We start from the raw sequence: 23401 nt of genomic DNA on the forward strand, positions 1-23401 counted from the left end.
GTAAAGGAATCTTCTAATTGGTAGCCCACATCAGTGCACATATATTTGTATTAAATATAACTGACAAAAATCAGCAAACACTTCTAGTATATACATACCATACCATAACATACCAATATTTGAGTGCACAATCAAATAATAAAAGCATGTCATTTGTTTATCTTTAACATTCACAAATCCTTTCAAGACATGTTTTTTAATGATGACCAATTTAGAGCGTGACAGTGGTAAGACTTCGTATATATTCTTCAAAGGCAAATTCTAAAATAGGAAAAGGCATTCTGGTTTTATTTAATAAACAAAAACCAACAACTTAATCTTGGAGAAATAGTCAGAATTAAGAGAAAAAACTAACACAAGACCCAGAGGAGATAAAAGTCCTGTAAAAAACAAGGACTCCTTTATTCTAAGAATTTCCCTTTTTGAAATGCAGCATTATATGAAAACAAAATAAATCTGAAATTGACACTGAGCTCAAACGAAACACAAGTGACCAGGCTTGAACAGCTGAAGCTATATAGAACTGTACTATGTTCAGTTCATAATATACGATTTTTGATGAGAAACTGGAATTTGATAGCAAAAGCCGATTAAAACTATATTTATGGTTCAATGTATTTAAAGTTTATTCCTGCACATGACATACTGTATAAAATAACCTGCACAATGGATGAGCAGAAGTCTGGTTGGCAATTTACACACTATCCCTTTATTTGGAACCTTTCATAACCCACCACAATAAAAGTCAAAGGAAAACAAAGGGAAATCAGGAATACACAATTCTGAAGAAGCACAAAGGGTCTATACTGAGATAGAGCCCTCTCTAAAGTTGGTTTTCCCAATCAGAACATTGAGAAGTGTAGCCTTGCCCTCTTTGGACTCCCTCTTGGCCTGACTAATGACGTCACTAATCCTGTCCTCGTCCTTGCGCCCTACGAGGAAGCCCTTGCCACCATAACCATCTGCCACTGTATGATAATCTGAAAAACAAAGTCAAAATACAGTTTGGTAGGAAGCACCACACAGTTAATTCACATTTAGGATACAGATTATATTGGAGGACCATTTAAAGAATGGGCAAGTAAGATCGTAAAAGTATCTTACTTTTGGACTGCAACCTGGATTGGAGAATGAAGAGGTAAAATTAAACAAAAGGAGTGAAACCTGTTGGATCACATTAACTGAGGCTCATGCGGAAGTTGCTGGGGGTTGGTTCTGGTGGTGAATCTTTCCCGGTTGTTTGGAGGGAGCAGATGGGCCCGGTTCCATGTGAGCAAATCGGTCTTGGTATTAAACTCAGTGCCGTGTTATTTGTTTGTGAAAGGTTGTGTCTGAGCCCCCCTCCTTTGCTCGGAGATGTTTTTTCTGTTTTGACAAAGATGGCTTTTTTGACTCCTCTCTCGAGCCACCTGCCTTCTCTGGCCAGAATACAGACATTGCTGTCTTCAAACGAATTGCCCTTGTCCTTTAGGTGTAGGTGGACTGCAAAGTCCTGTCTTGAATTGGTGGCTCTCCTGTGTTGACCCTCAGTTCATGTGATCTAATACGTTTTCACTCCTTTGTTTCGCTTTACCTTTTCACATTCCAATTCAGGTAATCCCACAAAAGTTTCTGTTTTGTAAGGCATTTGAACACCTCCTACTAGGACTCCTTACATTGCTCCTGATAATCTAAATTTAGGAGTTGGTTTGTCTATTATGGATTCTAGATATGACTCAAACCAAAATGAATCAAATTTTACTATCACAAGAACTGTTGCATTGGCTCCTACACAGACAAAGAAAAACAGACAAGCTTTTTGAACCTTGTCCCTTTGACAAGGTTAGATTACAGTTTTTGCCAGTGTGCAAAACAGTTTAGTCACTAAATCCTGGTTGTCTTCCAAGGCAAAGCTCAATAGATGTATTTATAGCATTAGAAACCTGTATTACAATGAGGAGTGTCAGGCCTCAATGCTAATTTGTGACAAATCATGAAATGTTTGGCATTGCACATTCAGTGCAAAAGGGTTTGGTCCCTGGACTGGTTGCCAGTTGATCACAGGGCCACGAATAGAGAAAGATAACTGTTTACTCTCATTCACACATCGGGACAATTTTTCCAATTTATATAGCTATTCCGATTCGACAGTTTTGTCTAACAGAATTTAAAAGCTGTAAACTAGCAAATTTGGATTATTTTATTGCCATTTAACTTGCATAAGGCCATATCAGATGTTAGTGGAAATCTATAGTTCACTAACTATGAGCCCACAAATGTGGATTACCATACCCAGGTAGCCAGAGATTTTTTTTTTGATTGAGCAGCTTTTGACAATACTGAATGGAGGATCTGACCTCCGGCAGCGTATCCGGCCTTTCTTCCGACTACACTGTAGTGTAGTCGGAAGAAAGGCTCCCTCTACAGCAGTGCCAGTGCAAACATCGCCTACCATATCCATAACGAATTTATTCAGATACTCATTTATTTTAGATTTTACATACTCCTTACACTTTTACATGTACATGTTGTGCAAATTATGACAGCAGCTTTATGACATGCAAGTTTTGTACCTGTAAATGCAAGTCCACAAGCCACATTGCTACCTAGAATAGGGACCTGCTCCCTGGAAATCTGACTCCAACAAGCATCATTTCCAACCACAGCAATAACTGGTGTCTGAAATAAGAAAAATAAACCCTAAGTATTATTGTGTCAGGGAGAAAAAAGAGAGGGTAAATTGTTGTCCAACTCTAGGGTACCAACTGGTAATAATTAGAGAACCAAATAATTACATTTGTAATTTTTGTGAATTTCAAAATGTGTGAATAATTCAAACCCGATGACATTATCACTATAAAGAAATTCAAATATTTAGTAAGTAGCATTTACTAATTATGGACAAGGGTGTAGTTTTACATACAGAAGTTGAATATTTTTGCAGCATCATTACCTTGTGTCTAGTGAATGTGTCAAATTCTGCCACACTGTATCCTAAAGAACCATCGCCATAGATGATCCAGACCTAATAGACGTATGGAGTAACATTTAATATATAGATAATGATATAGACCATAAAAAAGTACTTTTACAAAAGTTCATAGAAAATACCTCAGACTCAGGCTGGCAAAGCTTTGCCCCTAGCGCAAATCCTCCTCCCACTCCGAGTGTTCCAAATGCTCCTGCATGGACAAAAAATATACTTTTCTCAAATGAATGACCATTCAGTGTTCATATTGCCGAAGTCCAAAGCCAACTGAAATAAATTTTTAATTTTCATGGCAAGGTATTGTTGAAAGACAAACCTGGATCCAACCAGCGTAAGGGTCCTCGTGGTCTCAATATGTAAGCAGCACTTCCTACAAAATCCCCCCCATCTGTAACAATGATACTATCTTCTGCCATCAGTTCATCTATGAGGTGGAGAACTTTCAGTGGATTTAAGTGAAGTTCGGTTTTCTCATCAGCTTTAGCCCTGAAAATTAATCAATAGAAATAAATGTTTATATGAGGAAAAAAAATTCCCATTATGTAACATTACATTCTGCTCACTTTCTGACCATAAAGAATTATAATAGAGCCTAAATTATAAATGTCAAAGTAGAGCGAGTCAAGCTTACTGCCTGTATTCCATTATATACATCTACAGAACCAACATTATCAACATTAATAACAAAATGTCTTTTGTGAAAATGAATGAACAGAACCCCAATTACCTCTTCTTACCTATTTGTGTTTTCTTTTACAACATCTCCTGCTTTGAGACTTTGTGGCCATTCTTCTGGACAGCGATGACCCTTTAGCCCTTTTGAGAGCCGAACTAAAAATGAACCAGCGTCACCTATAAGATAAATAACATTCATAAGTAAATATTAACATTTTAACATGGACCTTCAGTCTGTGACCTAATCCTGAAAATTTCCTGTGTCAAAATAAATTTGATTTTGCCTGCCCCTAAAATTGGAACCGAACAGTATTGGTTTGATTACTGGCTCATCCTACTGTGTTGAAGTGTTGCTGAGCAAGACACTGAACCCCTAACTGCTCCCCTGGCACCGCTAGATGGCAGCCAACTGCTCATGGTTCATCCAAGATGGGTTAAATGCAGATTTCTGTGTGAAACCTGCCTCTCGCTCCAATGACAGCTGGAATAGGTTCCAGCCCCCTAGCAACCCTGACTGAAGGATAAGCTCTATATCCAGATAATGATGCTAGACTATGAACACACCCTGAATTGCTACAGTTGGTTTCCAGAACATATCTGAGTTTTTCAGCAGTTGTGTCTTGTCTCTGTTGACGGCGATGATCTTGCTACGTCTGTTCAGAACTCTTCCATAGCTCAACCGGAAGTCACAGACTGTGCCTGTGAAGACATCACAAAATGTAATGTAAATGTAATTACTTCAAAACCTGTAGCCATAATGACTACTTAGCTGTATTTAAGCATCCATGTTTATGAAAGCTGTAGGCCTGACCTGCTAAGACCACCACGTCAGCTGCCTTCAGAGCATCTCGTCTGTTCTGCCTGATGTGGATTGGACTATCTTTTCCGAGCATGCCACGGGACATACCTCCAAGGAAACAAGGGATGCCCAGGTCTTCCAGGGCCTTCCTATGAAGTATGAAAACATTACATTTGATGCATTCCAAAGCTAATCAAATTGCTCACAAGCCTCAATATCATGAATAGTCCAAACTATTAACTATTTGTAGAAAGACTGGTTCCCCACTATTTTCTTTAAATGAATTCCCCCAACTTTTCCGTTACATTTTCAGGTACTAATGATAGACAAGTAGTCACATTATAAAATAATACATCTACCTGTGCCACAATGTTCTCCAGAAGTATTATTTTCTATAATTGTACATCGCATTTTATACATTTACCTTGATTGCTTCTATGTTTATTTCTCTTTTGCCCTGGAGGTCTGATTTAAAAGATGTGTAATCTTTTAGCCACAACTTATCAATGAAAAATATCTTACATTCTAAGAAATTATGACAAATGTATCACTCCTGGACCAATACTAATAACTTTCATCTTCTTCTTCTCCTTTTGTCCCTTCAGGGTTCGCTACAGCAAATGAACATTCTCCATCTATCCCTACTCTCTGTATCCTCCTCTCTCACACAAATTACCTTCATATCCTCTCTCACTACGTCCAGAAATCTTCTCTTTGGTCTTCCTCTAGACCTCCTGCCTGGCAGCTCTAATTTCAGCATCCGTCTACCAATATATTCACCATACTAACAACAACTTTCATCTGAAAGTTGCAAATTTGGCCTTGAGACGCTTCATAAAGTTAATAGGTCCTGCTGTGGTAGAAAAAGTCACCAAGTCTAGTGACAAAGTCAAATGGAAAAACTGGGTCTGCTCTGAAGACTGCTCCTCAGGACTGCTCTGAGGCAATATGCAAATTTGACTGGCTGGAGTGCCAGTCAGAGGCAGAAAAGTGCTGTGTCAGCATTGCCCATTGAAGACAGCATGACACCAGACAACCCATATATAACTCACTCAAGGCAGACAAGCAAAAGGAGGAAAAAAATTAAGTTATAGGATAACTTATGCTTTTCTTTTTCTTATTATCCATGTTTTCCATTACTAGAAAATTGGTCAATAATTTTCCGGATTTTTCAGGAGACACGGGAACCAATTAGAGCCTTTGAATATTTCATTTTGGTACTTTGTAAAGTAAAAACTTTGAGAAGAATTGTGCATAACACTTTGTTCTTTACCTGATATCAGTGACTGGTATTGGGGGTAGTGTGGCTTGGCTTCCGAGCAGGATAACAGGTGTCTTGGCTCGACTTATCAGTTCAATGCACTTTTGCACCTGAGTTATGAAGAACAGACTTAAAAAAGGTTAGTACTGTACACAATAAGGGATACCTGACTTGGTATTTCATGACAATGTTACTATAACAACCTTTTAACAAAAACTGGCGTTGTCAGACGACTCACCTGATCATCTGTTGCTTGAGGTATGTGAACAGGAAGTGGAGAAACATCCCTTGTCTCCCAAGCTCCAGCAAAAATGTTATTCAGGTGGTTGTGAAGATACCTTAGGAAATTACATCCAAAGTCAATAAATTGATATAGTGTGCATGTACGCATGCACCGTTTCACAACTGATACATAAGGATGTGAGAAATATGCAAGCAATTGCATGCTATAGCAAAAGCCCCATTTGAATAATTTGAAATTCAATTGGTCTAACATTTTCTGAATGAATGACATTTTTTAAACCTTTTCTCTTAAATTAACATAAATTAGAAATTAATTTACAGAGTAGCCTACCATGAGACAATTTTTCCCATAAGGCCTTTGGGAGGATTTTTTACTGCAAACTCCTTGGATACCAGGTGGAAAGGGTAGAGTGTGTCAATGGGGAATTCTATGAATACAGGACCAGGTGTTCCCGACTGGGCAATAGCCAATGCTTTTCTGACTGTAGGGACTATTTCCCTGATGGTTCTGATGGAGGCGCAGAATTTACACAGTGGCTTGAAGAGTGACATTTGATCAATGTCTTGAAGTGCTCCTCTGCCCTGTCCAAGGAACACAATTGATAGGTTAATGTCAGACAGTGATTTAAGATAAATCGTGAAACATTTGATATGTTATGCTGCATCTGACAGTACATTTCTGCATTAGGATCAATTACTTCAGCCAAGAAGAAAAATCTTATTTCTTTGAATTTTTATTTTATTGCAATCAACCTGAAGTAGTGTCCCCGCAGCTCCTCCTATAAGCAGCAATGGCGATTCAGCCATTTGAGCATTCTTCACAGCTGTTACTGTGTTGGTGAGACCAGGGCCCGCCGTCACTGCTGCTACACCAACTGTACCTAATGGGTCAATAATCAAAGCAGCTAATAACTGTATGGCTCCAAAATTCATTTCACTCAATGTACAAATTTTACAAAATTACCAGAAAGTCAATCTTCATTTTCCTGTCCAAAAATGTAGAATATCTATCCTCTATTCTTTTATTCTTGGGTGTCAAACAATCAACCATGTCCCAAGCTTTTAAAACTGTCAATATTTATACATAAGTTAAATGAAATGATATTTTCACATCTGCAGTGAGACATAGAACATTCACACTTTTACTTCGGTGACCTCTCATGGAACCACAGCTTGGTCTTTAGTTAATTGAACAAGAAAAATTGTATATGAATCAGAAATTAGTAATTTCCAAACTATTACACAAAAAAATGCTGAAAATGTAAGTTATTAGTTCGGATGTCTTGTATTATCTATCCAACCATATTATGTGTTGACCATTTAGTGACAAACTATCTTTTCCCCTCTATGATGCTAGCGGAAAGAGCTCAACATTATATGGCTTTCTTTTTTCTTTTAGACAAACTTGCACCTGAGAGCCTTGCCACAGCATCAGCAGCAAAAACAGCCGTGGCCTCGTGTCTGGTGTCCACAATCCGGATGCCCACCTTCTCACAAGCCACCAGGATGGGGGAGATGTGTCCCCCGACAAGGGTGAACACATACTTGATCCCATGTGATCGGAGCACCTCTGCCACACTCTCACCCCCATGCCTTGGGCTCTGTGTTTCAGTCTGCAGAAAACATAGACAAAATGCGTACTTATGCAGGTGTTTCTTTAATATTCAAATTCAAAATGACTGATTGTGTGAGTTGATGGCCCATAAAGGGGCCACCTGTCACATGTCAATCAAAGGCACCCCTCATACTTCACAATAACCACATTGTTCAAGCACACAGTGGGGATAGGGTTTGTGCACCGCTGTTAACATGGTGTTATAGTGGCCTTTGTGAGAATCAGCTACAAGGCTGACCAGGGTTTGGCATTGCGTGAATGCAGCCCATCTTACCTTTCACCTGCAACCGGGGTAAAGGTCAAGTCGTTATGACAAGAGAGTACCTGCATTGCCGTTTCAATGCTTGTGCAGAACACCAGTCGATGCGGGCAGTTTCAGTAATGCAAAGTACTGTTGAGTACTGACACCAAGTTGAGTTGTGAAAACGTACCTTGTGGAACAATTGGTAGAGTATGCCAAGTCTGTAGGCAGTAAATATAAGCCCACCCAACACACACCCCAAAGAGCATCCAAGTAGGGCTCCGAATGACTCCATGATGAGATGAAACAAAAACAAGGCAATTCAGTGAAACGTTACAAAACCTACTTTGAAGTCAAGTTCGGCAATTCATTCAGGCTAAGCTAAGATAATGTGCTTCCAGTAACCTTTAAAGGACCATACGTGAAGTCGTAACTGTAATGAGAAAACTATCTTCACTATCAAATAAGGAAATGTAAAATTAAAGAAAAAGAGGGAATTATGACACCTAGTCGACACCTTATCTAAATCAAATGACCGTCCCTCCTCGGCATCTGTGCGGAAGCAGGAGAGTCTCCTGATATATTTACAGATCAAGCTAACTAGAAGAGTAACACTTCCGGTATTTTATTTCCAAATAAAATTCTTCAAAAACAAACGAACGGATATATACCAAACAGTGATGAAAATATTGATTGAAATGGTTACACACTTGGACAGAAGTGATAAGTCAGAAAATACGCATTATATTTTTAAGGTTATACTTAGTCTGCGGTTTTCAATATTTAGCAGGTTTAAGATGTTAGGCTTTTATTTTGATGCCAAAATATGTTTCCTGTTTACCTCTACGTTGGTCAGAGGAGCAGGAAAGTCCAATAAGATGTCACCATAACAAAGGTGAACAGATAACTCCAACCAGAGGAAACAGGATAAGGAATTGGGAAATCCTCCATGATAATTGTGCAATTAACATCCAGTCTGCCAGTATCCTTAAAGTGTCTGTGCATTTCTATATATATATATTTCTCTTCCATAAGTTATTTTAACAATGATGAGGTGAGATTGACTCTTAACGCAATGTATCATGGAATTAGGAAAAGATGACAATCTTACTAAGAACGATTGTTAGTAGAATGGAGAACAAAATTATTTCCAAGATATAATTGAAACATCAAAAGGAACACTAGAACACAAATATTAAAATGTTTGTTATGTTAGAAATTTTGATATTTTGATCATTTTATAACTATTTGACCTTAGCTAACAAGAGTTTGGGGAAAAAAATGCATTCATAATAACAACAATAATGATAATAATCATAATAATAGTGATAAAATACACACACACACGCACGCACGCACGCACACACACACACACACACACACACACACACATATATATATATATGCATTTGTTTTCCTGTATATACATCTATTCCTTGTCTGCTATTTATCCTGCGCTCAGGTTTGTGGGTGATCCCGGAGCTGTCATTAGGCGAGAGGCGGGGTACACCCTGGACTAACATACTTTTTAAATTTATATATATAGATAGAGTATGTTTCATCAAAAGGATGATAAGTATGAGAAGAATACGATAAAATAGAAAATCAACCATTTATCCATGTTGGTTGTCTACTCCCACTCTAACTTGAAATCATAATGTCAAGCTAATTTCAATATTTTCAACTGTTACAAAATTAATTCCTTATAGATCTCATATTGAAGTCATTTGAAATTGTGGCAAAGTGCTTATTCTTGATAGTTAAAAGTTGACCTTTTGACCTGGTTGAATCATTCAACAGCAGGCCGACTAAGTTATTTGTGCAGTACATTTTAATGGCTGATATATCTGAATCTAAGAATATATGTTTGCCAATATGCCAAATTTTCAGATAAATATCTCATTTATATACATCTAGATTTCTATGGATACATCGATTTATATACATCAATGATTCCTGGCACCCTTGATGCTGGGAAATACTTTTAAATACAAAGTGTGTCACTTTTTAACAATATTCAGGCTTCACATTTAACTATTGTTTTCTGATGATATGGTAATATTGAGACTGCAATGCATGAGGAAAACCGAATTTCTTAATTCTTTATCATTTGTCCTGAATATAAGCAGTCTACTTCTAGATCGATTCTAAAGAAGCAGAAACATAGGGCTTGTAATAAAGACTTTTGAACTGAATGTCACCACATCCTGAAGCACCTCAGGGACTGTTTCAGCACTGAATCTGCAAAAACACTTAGCTAATGGTAATTATGTCAGAATTAATTGTCTGGGTAATGAAGCCATCAAACAAATTGCTATACGTAGATGGTTTCTCATAAAATAGACACTGCCGGTCCCTTCTTAAAAATACCAACTGACTGAACAGCCTCCTCAAGGGTTTTGTTTTTCGAGACATTTCATTTTGTTTTGTGGTGTAGTCCGATATAGCAACATTCTGCAACACTTCAGTATGCCACAGAAAGAAAGAAAGAAAGAAAAAAAAACAGCAGGGTACTTCAAATGATGCATCTGTGATAACTTGGAAAGAAAGAAACAAACAAACGAGAAAGTACTGGATGAAGATTGTTCAAAATAAAAGACCATTTCTTTTAGTAATACTTCCAATTACATTCAAATAAAATGCAGCAAAGTTTGAACTTTGGAGTTGAAGTAGTTGGGGATTATTCGGGAGGTATGGCGTTGCGTTAGATAAAGGACTGTTGTAAAGTAAAAATGGACAAGTGTTCTGTTTGCTTTGATTTCTTTTTCTTAGTTGCTGAATTTTGAACTCAGTTGACCTTATTATGAAATCCGTAGAGCAGGCTGCACTTACGGCTCCTTGTGGTACGAATATATTTCATTTCCTATGTAAGGGACCGTCCACAAGTATGTCGGGTGCAATTTCTTAAATGTGGGGTGTGTGTGTTTTTCGGCGTCATACAGTCACTTAGTGTGTTCAGCCTTTTTTTTTTTTTTTTTACATTTTGTACGAGGATCAAATGCAATTGAAGATTTAGGCGACCCTTATAGTCGATTTGAATGCCAAAAACCTGGAATAATTTTCTCTTTATGTAGGTTGGCAATATAAATTGTTGCGCCAAGTAAACTCCATTGTCTGTATCAGAAGGAACCGGGGCTAAAATATAAAAGGCAAATAAATCGTTAACTTTACCCAATACATTTGTAATAAGTGTTTTTTAATGGTTCAGACATTGATTATAAAAGCCGATGCCTGAATAAAAGTGGGTATTTTCTGCTTCTCGTTACATTTTTTCCCAGCTGTGTAACTGTGTGATGATCCCTAAAGTATTGCCGAGCTGTCACTTCCGACTGGAAGCTCGCCGATGGTTACTTGTCGACTGACCTAAACAGAAAGTTATTAGCTGCTGTGCCTTTTTGTCGTTTCGATCACTGCTTATCATTTAACAAGGTAAGGAGACCCCCAGTCTAAACCTCGATTTCACCCCTCCTTTAGCAGCGACTGTGCATACAGATGATCAGCTCTGCCGTGGATGAGACCTACTTAAAATGGGAGGTCTGTTTTACCTTTATTTCTAAGTGGAAAACACAGTTTTAATTTGTCATCCTTGCATTATATCTGGGCAAAGTGTAGAGGTGCATGTGAAAATGCACAGTCCTACAGGACTATCGACGTGTAGACACTTGACCCCTGCAGCAAGTTACCCTTTGAATGCACTACTATGAGTCTATTGACTCATAAGGAAAATTGAAATTGAATTGAAATTTAAAATAGGAAATTGAAGGTGTGAAGTTCTGGAATGGGTTAGATCAGGGGGTCCCCAAACTTTTTTCCTGCAAGGCCCAAATAACTTTTTCCTTCTCTGACCGGGGGCCAGGTGAGTTTGTAACAAAAAGTGTGACGATCGCAGAGGTGTCTAAACGTAAACATGCATTGTTTTCCAGAAAGCCACACATAACCAAAAATTAACCCTTTATAGGATCTTGACAGGAAAAAAAAAATCAGAAAATAAATAATAACATTATTAATGAAATAAATAACACCATTTATGAAATAAATAATAACCAAATAACCCTTTTCAAGTTTTTCACAGAAAAAAAGACCAAGGAACATTAACTTTCTTGTAAACACAACTGTTTGCAGCTCTCTAATTTCAAATTCACAGTGAAAACCAGAAAGCAAGCAGGCTATGAAACCGAACTGATACCAACACCTAGAAACACAACACATTTCACAACGGCGTATGATAACTTGTATGCTCGGTTGGACAGTAAGGACGGAGAGAATGAGCTAAACAGATTGGCAAAACAGAGACATAAAGATGGAAAGGATGTGCAGCCGGTCCGGGTAATGAAGGATAGAGAGGGAAATGTATTGACAGATGCTAGAAGAGTGATGGGAAGATGGAAAGAGTGCTTTGAAGAGCTGATGAATGAGGAAAATTAAAGAGAGGGAATGGTAGAAGGGGTGACTATTGTAGACCACAAAGTAGCAGAGATTAGTAAAAGTGGTAGTAGTGGTGGTGGACAGGCTGACAGATGAGGTTAGACAGGAATCTCCATGGACCATGATGTCTGCAGATGACATTGTGAGCTATAGTGAGAGCAGAGAACAGGTAGAGGAAAATCTTAAGAATTGGATGAATGCTCTTGAAAGGAGAGGAATGAAGGTTAGTCGCAGCAAGACAGAATATACGTCTGCGAATGTGAGGAACTCGGGTGGGACGGTGAGGCTACAGGGAGTGGAGATCAAGAAGTCAGAGGATTTCAGGCACTTGGGTTCAACAATACAGAGCAGCAGAGAGTGTGGAAAAGAGGTGAAGAGACGGGTTCAAGCAGGTTGGAATGGGCGGAGAAAAGTGTCAGGGTTACTATGTGATAGAAGACTATCAGCCAGAATGAAAGGAAAGGTGTACAAGACAGTGGTGAGACCAGCGATGCGGTATGGCCTAAAAACAGTAACAATGCAGAAAAGACAGGAGGCAGAGGTGGAGGTCGCAGAGATGAAGATGCTAAGATTCTTTTTGGGAGTTAGGTGATGGATAGGATCAGGAATGAGTCTATCAGATGGACAGCACATGTTAGATGTTTTGGAGAGAAGGTCAGAGAAGCCAGGCTGAGATGGTTGGGTCATGTACAGAGGAGGGATAGAGAATATATTGGTAGATGGATGCTGGAATTGGAGCTGCCAGGCTGGAGATCTAGAGGAAGATCATAGAGAAGAGTTATGGACATAGTGGGAGAAGTGAGTTGTGGTGAGAGAGGAGGATATAGAGAATAGGGTTAGATGGAGAGGGTTGATTCACTGTGGCGACCCCTAAAGTGAAAAGCCAACAGGAGAAGAAGATGATGCAACCTAAACGCACCATAAATTTACTTCTTCTGCAATGGGACCCCGATTCAGGTTTATCAGAGAGTGAGTATAATATGACATAAAAAAGAGAAGATATTTGTAAATCTAACCAATTCGTGTTTGTTTTGATTTAACTACAAAAGCCAATTTGAAAATCAGCGTCTTGCAGTTGACATTTAGTAGACCATTTTACTCTTTTATTCCCACTCTTTCCACACTTGAAGCAGTCACTTCTACAGTCTTTTTACTTGTACTTGGGAACAACAGACTAATGGAACCAGCTACTGCAGCTGTTGACTCCCATATAGAATGTCTGAATATGCAGATGAGGTACAATTAGATGTTGCTCCAGAAAAAACCCGTGGACTGTGCATCACATTGGATGGTGACACAAATAGATGACTTTTGTTTTAGCTACTGTCTATAACTGCTTGAGGACCTAACTCATTTAAAACTTATTTATGTCTCTCCTGATTTTGTTTGCATGACAAAAACTTAATCAAAGAAAAAATGATTTTCCTGATGAAGATGAGGATTGTCAATAGATCCTACAAACTTGAGACATCAAATCACATGATGATGAAGATCCCATGGTTTAAAACGTAAAATTCCCAGATGTAATCCATTTGGTTATGATTCATGGATATATATTCAGAATCCCATTAATAAATATGAATGTTATTACCATTAAAACTAGTGTTTTCTTGAGGGAGTAGTTAGGTTAGGTATTGTAGTCCTCCGCTTCACTTTTGGATGCTACTGAATCCTACACACCTGCCATTTTTGTATTTTCCTTTTCAAGTTTCGAATTTTGCTCTTTAGGAATCACCCTGAAACTAAAATGAGCCGCACGTCAGGTCTGGAGGCCAACACCTCTGAATTTACCCTCAACGGTCAGCCCATCCGCATCCTTGGTGGCTCCATCCATTACTTCCGTGTTCCAAGAGCCTATTGGGAAGACCGTCTTCTGAAGATGAAGGCCTGTGGTCTTAACACTCTAACAACGTATGTTTGCTAATTAATTAGCTGTGTTTGAGATTTAGAATGAGCAGAATAACACAGAGGTTGGAAGATTGTATCTGTGTGTGGGGAAGAGGGTTTCAAATACTTCATCATTCTTAACATATTTATGGTTGGAAGAATATTCCATTTATTGTCATCACATGTGTTCATCACATTGATTTATTTATTATGAGATGTCAAGTAACATGACAAAGTGTACTTTTTAATGTATTCGCTCTTGATTCAGAGGATGCACTGAAAAATGGAAGACCAGTTTAAGTGCAATCAAAGTTGAGGTTTTAGTCTTGGTTTTCAATCATCTGTCCATCTAATAAATGAATATTATCTTGCAGATATGTGCCTTGGAACCTGCACGAGCCCGAGCGAGGAGTGTTTAACTTTGAGGATGAACTGGATTTAGAGTAAGGACATCTTTTGAAGGAGATTTTGTTGGTGTGCCAGTAGAGCCCTGCAGGGGGCACTGTTGCATTGCAAAACATAATATTTCTAATTCTGCTGCAAAAGGTGAAGATGTTCCTTTTCGTGTTAAATTGGTTGTAGACCAATTTATTATCATTTACATGATGTAAAACCACCAAGGTTAATTTTGTGGTTATCAGTAATATCTTAGTCTTAAGTAATGAAAAGACTTTGTCAACACAGTACACAGATCTTTTCAAGTAAAAATAAAAATACAAAGCGTATGAAAGTTAAACGGTTTAGAGCAGATGACTTGACCATCAACTTTGCCAACAATTATAATTAAAAAAAGTTTTTTCCTTGAAGACTGATTTGCTCAACAGATGGTCGTTCAACGTAATAGATGCATATTTATTCAACACAAAAGAGCCCTAGTTCCGTGTCCTCTAACCTGTCCCCATGGATCATGGAAGTGGGCTTTCATACAGTGGCACGGTGCCCAAGGTTTTTCTTTTTTTCCTATTTTTAATGGAATGAAGGACAAATCAACATTTGTCTTCTGCTATCCAGGAGACCGTTCCTTCTCCGTTATGGATGCATATGATGGAACCAAGTATGCAAAGGGTGAGATGGGGTCCATGCTAGCTGCAAGTCATATTAGGGCAGCACAAAAGATTTTTTTTACCCCCTCTATCCTATTTGTGTTTATTTATTTATGTATTTTATGTGGTGGCATGGTGACGCAGTAGTAAGTACTTGAACCTCACAGCAAGAAGGTCCCTGGTTGGATTCTAAGAGGGGTTGCCCCCCCCCCCCCCCCCACACACACACACACACACACACACAGCCGAAATGCATGCAGTAGGTTCATTGGAGACCCTAAATTGCCCAGATTTGTAATAAGAGACTGAATGCTTGGATGCGTCTATATGTTGGCCTGTGATCAACTGGGGGTTGTTCCAGTGTGTACCCCGCTTCTCCACCAATGACTGCTGGGATAGGCTCCGGCGTCCTCTGCGACCCCGAGTAGGATAAGCGGTAGGTGATGGATGCATGGATGGATGATTTCATTATAGCTCCTGTTTACCTTCTTGGTTTCCTTTTTCCAGAGCTTACCTCCACCTTGCATCCACTTTGGGTCTCTGGGTGATTCTGCGTCCAGGGCCTTACATTTGTGCTGAGTGGGATTTAGGAGGACTACCAAGGTAAAATGAGATCTGGAAATGCAATTGAAAAAGTTCCCTCTGTTGGATTTCACTCAGCAGCCATGATTATGTTGTCATTCACCATGTGAGATGTTGTAATATACCCCGTGGCGTGCTAAATTAATCTAGTGAATTGGAAATAAAATGTTAATGAGTGATATTTTGCTGCAGGCTAATAGCAGATAACTCTTGGAAATAGGTTATGGTTCAGCTGAAAATGTCTGCATTGTCTTCTCATACATCACGGTCACTGAATATGGTGTTTCCTATGTCAATCAATAGAGTGAATTGCAATGATGATAAATTCTTCTCAGAACTGTATTAACTTGCTACAGAAGTCTTGCCATCTAGCCCCAGACATCCTTTACGCACAGGGCATTACAGCACGTGCCATACAAATGAAGCATAACTGATATTCTGATGAAAGTCACTGATGCTTTATCTGACATGAGTCATTGGAGAAAATTATAACTAAATCTGACAGCCATATCTTTCAGGGAGGACGGATCCATTTAAGACTAATCAGACTAGATTTTCCCAGATAATGGGGTAAATGTTTGAGGGGAGATTTCTGTCAGTAGGTATTTTTGGAGTGGTTTACCTTAAGGTAGCTGAGTTAGGGGTGATACTTCTTTGATAATCATCAAAACGGAGTGTATCTTGAGGCATGCAGCCACTCCTGCCACTGTATTTTACCATAGCTTGGCTTATGATTATCCCTGAAAACTTGGAAAACAAATAACAACATAAAAAAAAAGCACATAATAATATGTAATATTTTTGGCAATCTCAAAGGTTTTGTTTCGGTTTAATTTCAGTTGGCTACTACGGGATGATCTCATGAAACTGAGAACAACGTACCCAGGATTCACAGATGCAGTCAATTCCTTTTTCAATCATCTCATCAAGAAAGTTCTTCCATTCCAGGTAGTTTGCATGTATTGACAGTAATATTTACAAAATAGTTAATTGACACATCCGCCTCAAAGGGTTGTAGAGGAATAAAGAGGTCCACTAATTTGACTCAAAAGATGTGGGCGGCTGTGTCTTGCATGGTAGAGTCCAATTGGAAGGTTAACGGTTTAATACCAAGTCCTTTTCCAATGGTCTGGTTAACACCTTGCATGGCAGTTCTGCTAACGTTGATGTGTGTGTGAATGTCAAAATGTGTTAAAATGTGTGAATGGTTTTTTTTTTCAAGTGTAAAGCACTTTGAAACTGCAAGGTGTGAGAGTACCTATATAAGTTGAGGCCATTTAAAATTCTCAATGTATTTTTGTGTCAACATGCATACATATTATTTAATTTACTTTTTTCTATCTGTACAAGGGTATTAACAAACATATACTTTGCTGTTTATTTTACCACAACATTTTGGCAAGAGCCGGCTGCTGCTGTCGTATATTAACTTAATGAAACTGAAACACAGCATGGCCACCTGAATTGCTCATTTCGACCCTCCTGACCATATCTTCTTTTTATCACTGTGTGCATCATTGAACAAGCTTAGGTTTTTATTTCACGGCTCTTTTTTATTTCTGCTAATTCAGCTTTATTGAGAGTAGGGTTGGTCAAGAGCAAGTGCCAAGCATTTATGCGTATCCTCTAGTCATTGGTTTCCGAATGTGCAGTACTCTAGGGGTGGCCCAATTATTGCGGTTCAAGTGGAAAACGAGTATGGTGCCTATTCCAAAGATAAAGACTACATGCCTTTCATCAAGGAGGTAAGAAACAGAATAAATGGCCACTCATGCAGCATAATGACTATGCCTACATCTGCATATTTATATTGTTCATTTTTCTGTTGTCCTGGTCTCGAGCTACTGAATCCAGCTTGATACACTTTTAATGATAGCTTGGTACCGAGGTTTATGAGAAGAGGAGGAGACTGTAGTTGAGCAGGTGAGCTGAGAGGAGGAAACTAGGAGAAAGCTCTGCTGGGTAGTAGTTAAATGCTGGATGTATAAATCATGTTTAGACAGAAGGATATTTCCTTAGAGCAAGTTGAGATTGATATGGTCAGATTGAAAGAAAAATAAGGGGAGACTATAGACCTTATAAAATGTTTACAGTCTGCGGTAAACCCAAAGCAGAGTTGGCTTTAAAATTATATTATTTATAATTTCCCTGTAGGGGCAATTTTACTGGTTGCAAACAGTCAACATTTATCTGTGATAAAATAACAGAAATTATGGCTCTAATTTCACTTAAATAGATGTCAGAACAGGGTGTGATGTGGGTTGAGGACATAGCATTGCTGAAATGGTAATTTTAGTGCTCATGGCCTGACATCCATGCCCAGCGTCTCAGTGTGTTCCAGCTCTTCCTCAGCTTCTCCAAATAAAGGATTTCGACTGTGGGTTTTGTTAAGCAAGCATTCACACATGGATTCCTGGATTCGCTTTATTAAGCTGATATCACCTCAGTACTGTATGCAGGGATTCTTCGACACCCCAGTGCATTGCAATAGCATTGCTTTCCCTTTTATAGCCTGAGTGAGTGAATGCATGGTCAGTATGGCCTCGTGCAAATTTAATATTTTTACAAAAAACACACACAGAGACACACATATAAAATTATTGATGGGTATCTATACATATTTACTGCAAGAAGGAAGGTAAGATATGGCTTGTAAGTGTGCAGAATTCTGCAGTGCCATAAATGGCATCATACACAACCTGAATCTAATAAGAAGAAAAAATGAATGTGCATTAACATTTCCAACACACAGTTGTAGTCATGAACTTGCTTGGTTAGGGGTCTGACTCATAGACTTAAATACAGTATTTGCCACAAATGCTGACGAAGATTATGGATTGTGTTTGATAGTTATACATGCACACACACACACACATATGCTTTTTCAACAATTACATTTCCTTGCATTCATTAAAAATGTCTGTTGCTACACTGTAGGCATTGTTGTCAAGGGGCATCACTGAGCTGTTGCTGACATCAGACAGCAAAGACGGACTTGAGATTGGTGGAGTCCAAGGAGGTATTGTAAGAAAAGCAAGCTTTTTCATGCACTCACTCAGTCATTCAGTCAGTCACTCACTCACCCTTTCTATACAGTCTATTGTTCATAACAGAGTAAAGCTTTTGCAGGATTGCTGAGTCGCTGTTTTGCTTGTGGAAACAGGATTATCTTCTTAAATATAATATTTCTGATGTATTGTTGAGTGTAAGTGGTTTCTGTAATCAACAAGTCACTCCATAAAACAGTCAACAAAAAAAAATCCTCATGTCCATAATGTCTGATATTAGTTTCAAATGGACACTGTAAATGGTTCTGACATCGCTGAACAAAATCAATGAAATGCATTTAAGGTTGTGTTATGATTATGGTTATCAATTTAGATGTAATCCAGGTTTTCCCAGTGTAATTATTTACTTATTTACTTGAAAGGCCAGCTGCTGGCTATAGATAACCCTTAGCAAACATACAGAGGTCTAGAGCCGCTCACCTCATTTAATAAAGAACGTTACTCTAAACCAGGGGTTGCAACCTGTGGCTCCAGAGCCACATGTGGCTCTTTGTTCCCTCTGATGCAGGTCCCGGTGGCTTTTCAAAATAATTAACGGTATTGAATTAAAATGTATTTAATTTTAGTTTGTTCATTTTTAAATTGTGTGTTTTAATTTGAAGATTCTTAAAAATGGGCACCATCACACTTTGTCTCTATTCCTCTGGCATATTCTCATTCTCTAAGATCCTGTTGAATAATCTAGTCAGAAACTCTACCGCTGCCTCTCCCAGACAATTCCACACCACCACAGGTTTATCATCAGGACCAACTCCCTTTCCATTCTTCATCTTCTTGAATGCCTTCCTCACTATACTTTTACTAATCTCTGCTACTTTGTGGTCTACATGAGTCTCTTCTTTTCCCCTTGACGCTTTTTCATTTCCCACATTCATCAGCTCTTTAAAGTACTCTTTCCATCCTCCCATCACTCTTCTAGCATCTGTCAATACATTTCCCTCTCTATCCTTAATCACCTGGACCTGCTAGACATCCTTTCCATCTTTATCTCCGTTTTGCCAACCTGTATAGATCGTTCTCTCCCTCCTTACTGTCCGACTGAGCATACAAGTCATTGGACGCCCTTTGTTTTGCCTTTGCTATCTCTATCTTTACCTTACGCTGGATCTCCCTGTCTGTTCTCTTCAGTCCTCTCAGTGTCCCACTTCTTCTTTGCTAACTGCTTTCTCTGTATATACTCCTGCACTTCCTCATTCTGCTACCAAGTCTATATATGTACTCTTCCTACCTGTCTCCCTGATAACATTAGCTGAAGTTATCCAGTCATCTGGAAGCTCTCCCTGACCACCCAGAGCCTTTCTAAGCTCCTCTCTGAAAAACATTCAACACTCCTTCCTTTTCAGCTTCTACCTCTTTGTCATCTGCGCTGCCTTTGTCCTCTTGATCTTCCTTGTCACCACCAAACCACCACCCTATACTGTCTGGCTACACTCTCACCTACAACTACTTTACGGTCGCTGATCTCTTTCAGATTTCCTCATCTATACAAGATGTAGTCTACTTGCATGGTCCCACCTCCGCTCTAATAAGTTACCCTATGTTCCTGTCTTTTCTGGAAAAAGCTGGTCACCACAGCCCCTTTACAGCCTTGATTTGTTACTTAGACACTTTATAGTTTTATTTGTATTTCTTATTCTCCCTCCTTTTTTATACTGTTTATACAATTTCCTACTATTATTTATTATTGTTATGTTTTACTTGAAACTCTGGCACAACAATTTTCTTTGTGATAAATAAAGTTGTTCTCATTCTTATTCTTATTTCCATCCTTTTTGCAAAGCCTACCACCTGCTGTCCTTCCGCATTCCTATCCTGTATACCAAATCTGCCCATCACTTCTTTATCCCCTAAATTGCCATCACAAACATGCCCATTGAAGTCAGCACCAATTTCCACCCTCTCACCTCTGGGGATATTCTGCATCACTTCATCTTCTCATTCCAGAACTTCCCCTCAAACTTACATCCCAGCTGCGGGGCATAGCCACTAACAACATTGAGCATCACACCTTCAGTTTCCAGTTTCAGACTCATAAGTCTATCTGACATTCTTTTCTCCTCCAGATCATTCCAAACAAATTCCTCTTTCAAGATAACTCCTACTCCATTTCTCCTCTTGTCGGTACCATGATAGTACAACTTTAAGCCTGCTCCAGCCGTACTACCTTTTGACGTGGTCTCCTGGACACACAGTATATCCACCGTCTTTCTCTGCGTTATGTCGACCAACTCTTTACCTTTTCCTGTCAGAGTCCCGATATTCAAAGTCCTTACTCTCAATCCCAGACTCTTGCCTTTCCTCTTCTCTCTCTGCTTCTCTGCACACCTTCCTCCTCTCTTTCTCTGACCTACAGTAGCCAAGTTTCCATTAGTACCCTGTAGGTCATTGGTACCAATGGTGGTCGTTGTTAACCTGGGCCTCGACCGATCCGGTATAATGTGGTTATTAGGTTTAATTTGCATGTTTGGTTTTGGCAAAAGTTTGATGCCCTTCCTGACGCAACCCTCTGCATTTATCTGGGCTTGGGACCGGCACAGGGAGACACCAGCCTGTGCTGATCTGAGGGTGCATTGATGGCGATCTTGTCATATCTAAATAAAATGCGTTAAAATATTTTTGTCACTCTTAATAAGAAACTGGTCACGCCAATAAAAGGATGACAGCACACAGACAGAGTTGGGTGGATAATTTAAGTTCGTTTTTTTTTTTTTTTCATAAATACAAGGACTCAAATAGAGTATTTTGCTTGAAAGTAACCTTCAAACCAACATCTTTTTTTCTGTTTTCAAAATGTTTTGTCGCATGCAGAAATATTTAGTTTTCTGTGCAGTCATTCGTTGATTTGAAAAAATGTAATATATTTTGTTTATACATAGCATAAGGCAAAAAAAAGCGTTATATGATTTGTTAACTCATTTTCAATTTCAAAAGGGTTGTGTGGCTCCTGGTGTTTTATTTGCTCACGGGAAACAGCTCCAAATGTCTCTTTGAGTGGTAAAGGTAATCAACTCCTGCCCTAAACAAATATGAAGGATATTAATCAATTATATGATTCAGGCCAAAAGCAACAGGTCTCCTCCAGACAAAGCACAGTATAGCTGTTATTTAATTTGGTCACAGATGTAGTAGAACTGACTGTTACAGCAATTTTGAAATATGATTGATTCAATGCCTTTTTTTTGCAAGAAAATCAATATTGGCATTATTATTTTAACTCTGGTGTTTAAATGTCTTTGGAGTAGTAATAACTGTAAAAGTATAATTTTAAACGGTAAATACACATAACTACATGTTAACATGACAAAAATAAGAGTGGGGCCTTTTTGTGGGGGAAGTTGTCATGACAAAGACCCTCTTAACTCAGAAATGTACTAATAGTGTCTCTTTGTAGGTGACCTGACTATTACCTGACTATCCTGTTAAATTTCATAAAAACTTAGAGTTGTCAGATATCTTAAACACATGCAAAAATATCACCATCCTCCTCCCTTTTAGGATGTATGCATGGACAGCATGTAGGTTATTGTGGTAATTTTAACATAGAAACCTATTTCGGAGCTAAATGACTGTCCATCAGTGTAATTCATTATCACACCTCTATATCATCTAGTTAGCAACAGAATATTACTGAGTTATGCTGTCATGTAGCATGGCTTTAGTTACCTCCACTTTGCTGCAACTTCTCTGCATTCACCAGTCATAATTTTTCTATAAAAAAAGTATTTTCATGTACAAATGTTTTTATTTGGCTGCTATTAAGCACTTGAGATCTCAGAGTATCAGATAAGTTTGAATACACAAGCACATGAATACACACGCACACTTGTTTTCAGTGATGTTGTGACCATTAATATCATCCGAACCCTACCAGCTGCAAAGTGGAAGCATTTTTTGCCGTTGATGACAGCGAGGCTTGTTTTTTTTTTCTTGCAAGATATTGGTTTGATTTCAAAAATTCTGTCATCTTTATTACAACATATGGTTAAACAGACCACATGCCAAAAAATACCTGCGGTACCGTTTTGATTGATCAGCAAAGGCATGCACTAGTATTTGGTGTTTTTTATTGATAACAGGAAATGTGATGCCATTTTCCACGGGAACTCATCAGCCCGTAGACACTGATACATGGGGATCATTAAATTCAGTCCTAACCTACGTCATGATAAATTGTAAATAATATGTAACCATGGTTATATGTCCCCTAGAAAATAACAACAGTGAAACACAGAGAAAAGAACACTAGAGAAACACAGGTTGAATCTTTCAAAACCACAAATTATGCCTGAATCGGGCAGACCAAGATAATCTGTACCTTTTGGATTGTGTGAACTGTATTTACCTACCCTTTTTTTGTTTGTTTTTGAAGCACTGGCAACCATCAATTTTCAGAGACTGAAGTCAGAATACGTCAAGTATCTGGACAGAAAACAGGTGATAACTACATGAATGAATGTGTTGAAAAACAACAACAACAATAAAAATAATTGTTATTATTATTTGTTTTGTTATAATGATTATATTAACAATATTACTACTAACAATTATAATTATTACTATTTCTCTCAAAGGAAAATTAAAGTTTAGAGTCGGA

The 23401-nt window shown here is 38.5% G+C and overlaps 2 protein-coding genes across 3 annotated transcripts in view; one reads left to right on the forward strand and one right to left on the reverse strand.

Annotated features, from left to right (window-relative positions):
* Positions 1-368: 368 nt before the first annotated feature.
* Positions 369-8244, reverse strand: hacl2 (2-hydroxyacyl-CoA lyase 2). The gene is made up of 14 exons (XM_086164270.1): positions 7993-8244; positions 7358-7559; positions 6700-6827; positions 6278-6528; positions 5942-6041; positions 5716-5813; positions 4455-4591; positions 4208-4342; positions 3706-3820; positions 3285-3454; positions 3091-3161; positions 2933-3004; positions 2553-2658; positions 369-980 (listed from the first exon to the last, which is right to left on the reverse strand). Exons 1-14 carry the CDS (start codon positions 8095-8097, stop codon positions 802-804), a joined length of 1869 nt encoding a protein of 622 aa, XP_086020396.1. The 5' UTR covers positions 8098-8244; the 3' UTR covers positions 369-801.
* A 2779-nt stretch (positions 8245-11023) lies between these two features.
* Positions 11024-23401, forward strand: part of LOC147224358 (beta-galactosidase-1-like protein 2) — a 41544-nt gene continuing 29166 nt past the window's right edge. The window contains exons 1-8 of one of the 2 annotated variants that reach the window (XM_086164965.1): positions 11024-11231; positions 13956-14138; positions 14489-14557; positions 15665-15760; positions 16579-16687; positions 17392-17484; positions 18677-18758; positions 23177-23241. In XM_086164965.1, coding sequence (XP_086021091.1) covers positions 13975-14138; positions 14489-14557; positions 15665-15760; positions 16579-16687; positions 17392-17484; positions 18677-18758; positions 23177-23241 — 678 coding nt within the window. In that variant the 5' untranslated portion in view covers positions 11024-11231; positions 13956-13974. The remainder of the gene's footprint in view (positions 11232-13955; positions 14139-14488; positions 14558-15664; positions 15761-16578; positions 16688-17391; positions 17485-18676; positions 18759-23176; positions 23242-23401) is intronic. The other variant, XM_086164966.1, reaches the window with a different exon arrangement.

Source organism: Fistularia commersonii, chromosome 18, assembly GCF_037954325.1.
Source record: "Fistularia commersonii isolate RoL2024-O1a breed Wild chromosome 18, RoL_Fcom_v1.0, whole genome shotgun sequence".
Lineage (NCBI taxonomy): Eukaryota > Metazoa > Chordata > Actinopteri > Syngnathiformes > Fistulariidae > Fistularia > Fistularia commersonii.